Source organism: Hyla sarda, chromosome 6, assembly GCF_029499605.1.
Source record: "Hyla sarda isolate aHylSar1 chromosome 6, aHylSar1.hap1, whole genome shotgun sequence".
Classification (NCBI taxonomy): domain Eukaryota; kingdom Metazoa; phylum Chordata; class Amphibia; order Anura; family Hylidae; genus Hyla; species Hyla sarda.
In genome coordinates this window covers 199,459,150-199,470,331 of record NC_079194.1, presented here as the reverse complement: position 1 = coordinate 199,470,331, position 11,182 = coordinate 199,459,150, and the positions used below count along the sequence as shown (strand labels likewise).

General features: G+C 39.1%; 1 protein-coding gene across 4 annotated transcripts in view; it reads left to right on the top strand.

Moving 5' to 3' along the window:
• The first annotated feature begins 774 nt into the window (after positions 1-774).
• CMIP (c-Maf inducing protein) overlaps positions 775-11,182 on the top strand; it is a 182,212-nt gene continuing 171,804 nt past the window's right edge. For 2 of the 4 annotated variants that reach the window (XM_056526155.1, XM_056526154.1), the window contains exon 1: positions 775-1,377. In XM_056526155.1, the coding sequence (XP_056382130.1) occupies positions 1,081-1,377 (297 nt within the window). In that variant the 5' untranslated portion in view covers positions 775-1,080. The remainder of the gene's footprint in view (positions 1,378-11,182) is intronic. The other 2 variants (XM_056526158.1, XM_056526156.1) reach the window with 1 other exon arrangement.

Below are 11,182 nucleotides of genomic sequence, written 5' to 3'. Positions count from 1 at the left end.
GGCCTCCCAGCCAGTGGCCGGGGAGCCAATGCGCTCGCTCCCTGCCTGTCTGATTGACAGGCAGGGAGCAAGTGCAGCCTAACTGAAAAAGGACTGATTGCCACTCCAAAATCAGTCCTTTTTCAGGCGTGAGGTCACGCCAGGCTGCAGGCGGCCACTAGGAGGGAGACCCCTAGTGGACGGTTTTCAAATGTAAATTAAACCATTTTAATAAAAAAAATAAAAGTATATTAGAGATATGTTGTAGTACATAATTACTACAACATATCAAAAAATAAAGTTGGTGACAGTGCCCATTGTTTTTCATTGCCACTCCAGGCGCACTGGGCCTCCATTGTGCTCTTTATGTGCCTTCATGGCTATGAATGCCCCCTATGGAGGGTGGTAATTGGGGGGCACTTTCTACCAGTATACCGTGCAGTTTCCCATTACCTCACGTTCTTAGGAATAGGACACAGGCAGCAGCGGGAGAGATGGTGTTCAGTGAGTCAAGCTGTAATCCCTATGAGTCACCTAGGTATACGTGTACCTCCAGAGTGTATAGGGAAGGCACATAGCAGTTCTCACCACACGTCCTCCATAGTGTGCAGCACTCAGGTGTTGTAAAGATGGAGCCCTGCTCCTGTCCCCAGCTCCCCCTCTCCTCCTATTAATGACAGCCTCCCCTCCCCTGCAGCGCGCACACACACACACTATGCATCCTGATCTGCTAGCTTCTGCCATTGACGTCATTCGGGCGTCACATGACCCGGGCCCGGCCAATCCGCTGGGAGAAGCTGCTGCAATCTTTTAGCGATTGCTGTTGTGTAGCGCACACACATCTCCCCACACAAGACACACTGTGAGGTACATGCTGCGGGCACACGCCGAGCCCGGACCCGGGGGCTTGTGGCTTCCCTCCTTGGAGAAGATATGGATCTGATCAAGTAGAACACTGGGAATGCCCGGGATCCGGTGAGATCTGGAAGCTGATACTTTGTATTTTGTGGCAAATTGATCTCCCCCCTTCCTGCTTGGATTGTGGAGGGGAGGACAGGCGTAGAAAAGGAAGAGAGATCACTGGAGCCTTCACTGGTTACTATGGATTTTACTACCAGCTCATGTGGGGAGAGCGATCACAGACAGATAGAGGAGAACAAGCCACTGCTGGGGGAGATGTCTGCTCCAGAGGGGGGCAAGATGGGTGCTGTGCCCTGTAGGAGAGCCATGGTGCACCTCAATGGGATGAGGTATAAACTGCTGCAAGAAGGAGACATTCAGGTCTGTGTCATAAGACATCCCAGGACCTTCCTCAGCAAGATTCTCACCTCCAAATTCCTAAGGAGATGGGAACCCCACCACCTGACCCTGGCAGACAACAGCCTGACCTCTGCTACAGTAAGTACTGCTGGGGGTGGGTGAGCTCTGCAGTGGAGATCAGGACTAATACTTGGGGACTTCCTTCTGCATCTTGTCTTTGTTTTTATATTGTGAAAATATTTACACTAATGTGTTACTTTGTTGTAGATAAAAGAATCTATGGCTGGATGGGCAGTGCTGGAGGTGTAGGGGGTTTTGTTTTTGTTTTTTTCTATTTATTATACCTTCTTTTTCTATTATACCTTTTTTTTTTTTTTCTATTTTATACCTTTTTTTTTTTATTATACCTAAATCAAATGATCAGCATTGGCAGATTAAAAGGGTCTGGACTAATGCGGCACCTCTCTAAATGCAGCTGTCAGTCAATATCCTATTGGTCAGTCAATGGATGATGGACAGCATAGGTTCCAAAGATGTTCCGCATCAGTCAGCAGCGACTTACGTTTTTGTTTTCAATGTATAGATCAGTGGTCTTCAACCTGCGGACCTCCAGATGTTTCAAAACTACAACTCCCAGCATGCCCGGACAGCCGATGACTGTCCGGGCATGCTGGGAGTTGTAGTTTTGAAACATCTGGAGGTCCGCAGGTTGAAGACCACTAATCTTTCTACTGCATGTTGGCTATAAAGCCTGTTTGTTTGGCAGTATAAGTGCTGTGAAATCCATATGTGCATTGTGTATTATCTTAGCAGGTATACAGTAATATAATACTGTGGTTTTCATCTATTACAGGAGGCCTCAGAGTCATTATAGATTGGATCATTCCATCTGGGGCCTCTGCCCAATTTATTTTTTATTTTTATGTGGTTAACATTTTGGGTCACAATAGGGAAATTTAATTGGATATCATAATCTGTCGGTTTTCCTTTCTTGTGTATATTTGTAGATTCGCTGTTTTTTTCTTTATCGTATCTAATTGTTGGTTCCCCCCCCCCTGTAAAAATCTGTCATCTCATGTTGCTCCCCAAGATTTCCTACACAGCACGTATGTGTTGTATGGATTGTTCACTGCAGCACATTACAAGAGCACAGTATAATATAATCCGCAAAGGATTCTGGGAAATGCACATCAAGTCCATGGTGGACATTATATGATGGTAACTAATAGTATACTGTGCTCTGATGTGGTGGATTGGTAGATACAGTTTATTACTTATAAATGCTTTTACCATTTCCTTTTATGTATGGATAATATGAGTGCTCACATTTCTGGTTATTGATGTAAGGTGGAAGATATAGAATTTTTTTTTTTAAGGTATAGTCTATAGATATGAGATATGAAAATGTGTTTTATTATTCTTTGCTTGGTGCAAAATAGTTTTGACAAAATCAGATATCCTAAACCAGTGGTCTTCAACCTGCGGACCTCCAGATGTTGCAAAACTACAACTCCCAGCATGCCCGGACAGCCGTTGGCTGTCCGGGCATGCTGGGAGTTGTAGTTTTGCAACATCTGGAGGTCCGCAGGTTGAAGACCACTGTCCTAAACGATAAAGGACTCCATACATACATATATGATATCCTCCGACCAGTGGGTCCAGTGCCTCTCTCGGTGAATTCTCATTCGCCGCTGATCCGATTGTTAAATACATGTCCCGGTTTTTTTTTTCATCAATAAAAATCATAGCCGACCTAAGGTCAGTTTATTGCTATGAAATAAGCTGTAAAAAATAAAATAAAAAAAATTAAAAATAAATAAATATATATATATATATATATATATATATATAGATATATATATATATATATAGATATATATATATATATATATATATAATTAGATATGAGCGAACTTACAGTAAATTCGATTCGTCACGAACTTCTCGGCTCGGCAGTTGATGACTTTTTCTGCATAAATTAGTTCAGCTTTCAGGTGCTCCGGTGGGCTGGAAAAGGTGGATACAGTCCTAGGAGACTCTTTCCTAGGAATGTATCCACCTTTTCCAGCCCACCGGAGCACCTGAAGGCTGAACTAATTTACGCAGGAAAAGTCATCAACTGCCGAGCCGAGAAGTTCGTGACCAATCGAATTTACTGTAAGTTCGCTAATCTCTAATATATATATATATATATATATATATATATATATATATATATATATATATATACACACACAAAACAAATGTAGGAAGAAGGATGATCTATCACTTTCTGTTATTTTGGATGATCGTCTTAGGGTCCCCTTCCTGACTGCCTCCATAAAACAGAGACACGTTGTTATGACAGTTTCGCTAACATTAAAATATTTAAAAAGCAAAAAAACAAAATAATAATAATAATGATACTACAATAGTAACCTGGAGGCTCAGTTTGTACCCACATCTGTGGTTTACATATGACCTTTATGCCAGCGACCATGGAGACTTTACTAGACAAACATTTTGGCACACATCTGGCAAGTAGAGGCCGGAATTCCATAGCTCCAATATTAAACGTATTGGACTAAGTTCACATCACTTATCTTGGCCTGTATGAAATATAGAGGCCAAAACAACTGTCTGTATGCAAAGCAAAAATATTATAGTGCCCAGGGTCTTCTATTTGCAGAAATTTGCCCTTTAGGGTTTTTACCTAAATATTTTTGTAGGGTATGGAAAAGCGTAGGTTTACACCTCTCAGAACTGCAAAAATGTAAAATTAAGGTAATATACGTATAAAGTGGTTGAGGGTACACAAGTATACATTTAAACTTTCTTACAGTAAACATCTTGATTTATTTGAATAAAAAACTTTTTTTTTTTTTTTTTTTTTTTTTTTTTTGCAGCTTTTGTCAAAAAGATGTTTCAAAATATCATGTATTCAATTTATTGCCCTTTTGGAAGGAACAAAAAAATTTACATATAATTGGATTATGGCTTTGAACTTGATCCTGGCCTAGAACCTTTTTATAATATATTTTCTGTAACGTTTTTACCAAAATAAAGGAAAGTACCGTAATAGTAATCATATTTTAAACGTAGTTGTGTGTTTTATACTAATGCATGTACATTATTTTTGACATTTGATTGTCTTTTTATATGATTTTTTGTTATTTTTTTTGTTATGCTCTGTGAAAAGACAAGTCAGTGGAGACAGGGTGATGCTTCGGGCAATATTCTGCTGGGAAACCCTGGGTCCTGGCATTCAAGTGGATGTGAGATTACATTTACAAAGTGTTTGGGCAGTGCGTCAGAGGTAGATATGTACAGGGAAACCGGTATATCACTGTATTCTCATGAACTACAGAATGACATTATCAAGATCCTTCTGGCTGTTCGCAGACACCTTCCCACCCAAATCTGTATACTGCTGCTCTCTCTATGGGATGAGGATATTTGGTAGTTAGACACCTCCCTGTGTTCACACATTGGGGGAGATTTATCAAGACCTATGCAAAGGAAAAGTTGATCAGTTGCCCATAGCAACCAATTGCATTGTTTCCTTAATTTTTGAAAAGGAAAGAAAAAAGAAAGAAGTAATCTGACTGGTTGCTATGGGCAACTGGTCCACTTTTCCTCTGCACAGGATTTGATAAATCTCCCCCATTGTGTTTTTGCTGTGATTCTCCCAAAATCGCAGGCTAATGGAGCTATTTTACTGAAATTGCACAAATTGTCGTCACAAGCATTTTTTGTTCCACAATTTTGAAATTTTTTTTTTTTGGCAAAAACTGTTAAAATGCGCCAAAAACACAAGGCTTGAACACAGCCTGAATACTCCTAATAAAATGATTGGGTCAAATCCCTTTTGCCATGTGGCAATATTTTGCTAAAAAAAAAACCCCACTGAATAAGAGGACGCGTGAAAACTATATGATGTGAATTGACCCCAACCCACTTATGAGTCTCAGCAGTTTAGGCTGTTGGCTGCTGGGGTCTAGCTTGGTGGTAGATGCCATTAGGGGAATTAATGTGATGACACTCCACATGCTCTCTCTGCAAAGCCTGAGGATTCATAAGAAATGTAGGCAGAATTAGAAAATGTCAGTGGTTGAAATAGAAATCAATATGGCTGAAAACCCCTCCATGCCTCCCTCATGAGCTGAAATAGATAAGAATAGGATATACAGAAGAACCTTTAAATTATTCTGTAATAATAGCCTATGCTGCACATAAATATATTCCTAGAGTGTTGTTTTTTTGTTTTGTTTTTTGGACAAACATACCAATCACTAAAGTTTTTTGTCCAATTTCCCACCGTATACTTGGACTCGGTAGCATAGTCTGTTGTGCTTTTAAGTCCCACAAAATAAAATTGTGTTTGTAAATTGGACCGAATTTAGTCACTAGTTGCAATAAAAAAAGCAAAGTAGATGCACTCACCCAATAAAATCGTATTCTTTATTTAATCCATTAAAATTAACCTTGCAGGGAGGGAAGAAAGAAAGACACCGGGTTGTGCACCAGATTCTGGCGCATTGCGCTAGAAATTCGGTCTGCGACAGAATTTGTGCCAGATTTGAAGAAAAAAAAACCCCGCTAACTCTCCATTTTATTAAAAAAATTTCAGCTGAGTAAAAAAAACCTACAGATCAGAGCATGTGTTAAAAAAAAATAAAAATTTTTTTTTTTTGTGAAAGTGGAAAATGTAGGGAAACCTTAGTAAATACCGTGGGGAAAAAATTGTAGGAAAATAAAACCCACAAATAAACCTACACTCCACTCTTAGTAAACCAGGGCCTTTGTGTGTCCAAAACTGAAAATTTAGGCTGTGCTTGGCCGAAAACTGAAAATACATTACCCCTCCCCCCCTTTTTTTTAAATATAGTTTTTGTCCCATTTTATTTTTTTTCGCATGTAATGTGACCAAAATCAGCAATTTTTGCGTTTTGGGGATTTTTTTGCATTTACACCATTCACAGTGGAGGGTCAGAAACATAATCTTTAAATAGTTGGGACAATTATGCATATGGCGATACCAAATATGTTAATTTTTATTATTTTTTCATATTTTTTTATAAGAACAATGGGAAAAGGAGGCTAATTTTAACTTTTATTATGAAAGGGGTTAATGGGTGTTTGCAAAAATTTTATTTAACTTTTTTTTTTTTTTTTTTTTTTTTTTTACACTTTATTAGTCCTTTAGGGGACTTTTAAGAGGAATCATTAGATTCCTCATACATATCAATGGAGTTTAGCTAGGCTTAATCAAATGAAGAGCCATGGACATTAATGATGCAGATCCACCCCACTGGACCATCAGGGAGCGTTTAAATGTCCCTTTAGATGCTGCCGTCAATTTGGACAGTAGAAATCTAAAGGGTTGATAGCTGTCCACATGTCGGCTTTTAGCAGCAGCCCCCCGCTATAAGAATTAGCAGGTGAGTGCGGGGTAATCTCTGATGTCCGTCATTACAGGCAGATGCCAGCTGCTGATAGCAGCTGGCATCTCCCGTGTATGTCGCGGACCTGACCCGCAGATCTGCGTCATTTCCTGACCCGACCCCATGACGTTCATGTATGTCATGGGTCAGGAAGGGGTAAGCCACACCCCCTGAAATTTTCGGCAGAAAATTCAATCAGCCCCAAAAAAATTAATAAAGGGGCATTTTCTGTTGATGATTTTCTTCAGCCGAAATTTCAGTGCATCCCTAGTAAAGATGGACCATGTTGTGCCGTAATTACAAAATGGTCTTAGTCAAACCAGAGGTGGTGTTAGCCAAAAGTGTCTACAGAGGCACTAAATTTGACATGCAGTGTGATCCATTGTGATAAATTTGGCATATCCAGTCTAGTTCTACGCTGTCTAAATTTCAGGCTGTATTTATAAATCTGCCCCAGTGTTGAAGAATGTCCCCTGCTTGTGTTTAATCCTATGTGAAATTTTCTATAGACATTGCTGAAAGTCAGTTGTTTATCATATGATAAGATTTGCATAATGCACTGTATGCTTCCGAATATTAGTGAGATGCGCTCTTGTACACTCTTTTATGTGTCTTACAAGACAGCTAGAGGCTATAAGGCTTCTTGTAGTCCTCACCACCCAAGGCCACCTCCATAGACTTAAAGCGTGCCTGTCAGATCCCACAAAAAAAAAAAAAAAATAGGTCACTGAGCACCTAATCCTGACCATGTACATCTATTTTTTATGCCTATATCACCTATTTATTATACAAAATACCTCTTCATTAGCTCACAGTGTTAGAAATCGTCTCAGGGGAAGGGAGCGTGTCCCTCCCTTGTGGTGGGAGGTGATTGGTGTGTCTGCTAACGCAGCCATGTCCATGAGTCATCTCTTGTCCATGACTCATGGACAAGCCTGATGCTGCAGGACTTGTTAGTGTCCCAGTAGGCATGGGGATTCCTAGTGGTGGGATTTTCAGTAACCGTTTTCTTTATTATATGTTTAAAAAAATGTAAACAACCATATTACAAAATCTCTTTAATTTTTATCAGTAGCAACATATGAAAAGTTTTGGGATCTGACAGTGCCCATTTAATGGTTCAGTGGTATGGTATGTACTGCATGCCTGGACTATAAGTTTCATTCCAACCCTGGGATGGATTTATATGCTCTCCAAATGTTTGCACAGTTTTCTGCCACCAATATTGTTGGTTAACTGGCTTTTCAGGAAATTGGCCCAAGTGTGTGATGGACACCACAAAACTGCATATACTGTAGTACACAAATATGGTAAATGCAGTAATGGGAATGATTTTCTGCCCTTTTACCCATCATTCATGATATGCATATCTTTATTTATGAGCCACTTTTAGGCCTCAGACTGAGGTCAATTATTTATACCCATGTCCAGCTGTATAGTATTTGTACATGACAGAACTACATATAAAGTATGTACAATGACCTATTAGTGCTCATTCACACGCTGAGGCCAGTTACATAGAAAAACAATAAACCAGTGATGTGTATGATGGGAATTAGACATTAGTATATTCCTTGACATGGAGCTATGTTTCTATACATATGAGAGTACATTGTAATGTATAGTGTAATATATATCAACTGCTGTACATGTGGCATCATTTTGAATTTGGCGGACCTATATTGCGTTTCTTCATTCAGCTTTCCATAGATTGAGTCCACCAGACCCTCAGATGCTGAGATCAGAAGTCTGTACAGATGTGTACATCTTTCCATGTGCATGCTACCTAAGGCTCCACAATGCCACATTATTGGTCATGGCAATTTACTTTATTTTTTTTTCTGCCAGGGAGAGAAGGTCAACCATGTGTGCCCTTGCCCACCTACCATGTGTGCCCTTGCCCACCTACCATGTGTGCCCTTGCCCACCTACCATGTGTGCCCTTGCCCACCTAAGCCCTTTTAATTTTTTGTATTCTTCATAATTCTGTGGCTTGCTTGTCGATGAAGTCCTAATGTTAGTGGAGTGAAAAAATGGATAAGAACTGGGATAGAAGGCAAATGTTATGTGATTTAGCTACACAAAATTTAGTATTGATATTGGCTGAGTTTCGGACAGAAATAGCAAAACTAGAACCACTTTTTTTTTTATTTGATTATTTATTGTCTTATTTATTTATTTATGCATTTATTTATTTTAGCTGGTTGCTACTGAAACATTTACATTTATTGGTGGGCAGCTTTTTTTTATTATTTTTTTTTTTTTTTGGGACATTCATCAAAACCTGTGTAGAGGAAAAGTTGCCCGGTTGCCCATAGAAACCAATCAGATCACTTCTTTTATCTTTTAGAGGCCTTTTATTAAAATGAAAGAAGCAGTGTGATTGGTTGCATTGGGCAACTGGTCAACTTTTTCTCTGCCCAGGTTTTGATAAATCCTACTTTATATTCTTGTGTAGAGTCAGGGTTGTATAGATGTTAAATTGAGGGGGATTACTGTAACATTTTAGCTCTGTGGCCTGCAGAATCGAGAATGCAGCTTTAGCTGAGATGCAATACGAACATTTCCCAAGCTTTTACCATTCCCCCCACAATGATACATACTTGAGGCAGCTGATCCTTGGCAACAGTGGGCATCGTAGAGTTCGGACCCCAACCTACCTTTTATAAAGTTTAATTGATGGGTCATGATAGTAATACATTGGGTTGATGTCAGACAGCTTCCCTAATACTCTCATTTCCCACCCTTTTCTAATATTATTAGTATTATTCCTGTATTATTACTCTTGCAGTGAGTCTCGATGATGATACAAAAGATTATCTGTGTATCTTGTTGCTAATTCTTCATCTCAGTTTGACAATTTCCCAGTGTGCTGTGACTGGAGAAATAAGACTATATATGGTAAATCTATTATTATTTATCAGCATTGATGGCTGCAGGGTTCGTCCTCTTGTATAATGTCTTAAATACTCTTTAATTTACTCTTCCATTTTCACAGACTGGTTTTGAATGCTGGACGACAACCACTAGAAGCAACTATTGTAGTAGGGAATTATTATTCAGCTTTCTATAGACCCCGAATGGAATGTAAATATTTGTTAAAGGGGTACTACGGTGGAAAACTTTTTTTTTTTTTTTTTAAATCATCTGGTGCCAGAAAGTTAAACGGATAGTCTTACTTCTATTTAAAAATCTTAATCCTTCCAGTACTTATTAGCTGCTGAATACCACAGAGGAAATTCTTTTCTTTTTGGATCACAGAGCTCTCTGCTGACATCATGAGCACAGTGCTCTCTGCTGACACCTCTGATTTAAAGCGGGCGCTGCAGTGGCTTTTGCAGGGCCATTATCGGATTATCGGCAATGTAGTTGCTGATACCGATAATGTCCAAAATCGTGAATATCGCCCGATAATATCGGCCAAAGTGATAATCGGTCGATCCCTACTTTCTAATGTAAATTGGAACATTTTCCCTGTTTTTGGAATAAAATGACAAACTGTAATAAAGACTGACACACACACAGCGCTGTGTCATATATGTGTGTTATATACATTATGGCGACCAAAAAAAAAAGCAAGTCTGATATTTTTCACTTTTATTTTAAGCCTTAAAGGGGTACTCTGGTGGAAAACTTTTTTAATCAACTGGTACCAGAAAGTTAAACAGATTTGTACATTACTTCTATTAAAAAATCTTAATCCTTCCAATACTTATTAGCTGCTGAATACTACAGAGGAAATTCTTTTCTTTTTAGGAACTGTCCAGAGCAGCATATGTTTTTCTATGGGGATTTTCTCCTACTCTGGACAGTTCTTAAAATGGACAGAGATGTCAGCAGAGAGCACTGTGCTTGTGATTCAGCAGAGAGCTCTGTGTTCCAAAAAGTATTCAGCAGCTAATAAGTACTGGAAGGATTAACATTTTATAATAGAAGTAATTTTCAAATCTGTTTAACTTTCTGGCACCAGTTGATTAAAAAAAAAAAGAAGTTTTTCACCGGAGTACCCCTTTAATATTTAGAATAAGATGAACGTTTGGCTTTTGGCACACAGAGACATCTGTTATAAAATTAATCTTTAACCATGGTGCTATGAGCGCAGATGGCACATACTGTGATTTATTGAAATGACAGTGATAAAACCATTATTCTTACAGGTTTATGACACCAGATTCAGCACTGGCCATTTTTATCAACCTTTTGTTTTTTAAGGATAAAATCCAAGGGGAAATAGTGGTGATTAATGTTGATGATAACGCAGCTTCCCTTCAGATTACACTATTTGTTCAGTGCCCCATTAATGGTCAACTTGTTGGTGATCCTCTCTCACTAAATGACCCCAAACAGAAATAATCCCCGCCTCCTGGACTCCTTAGGGAGAGATCAGTCCGGCCTACAAGGAAGTGTCATTTGACATCTTTGGACTTGGCAAGCTTACATGGGAAAGAGGCAACTAGGGCTCCTGCAGCCTCATGACTGATATTTTGGTGGGCTCTTTATAAGGTATTGTTATAGTGACA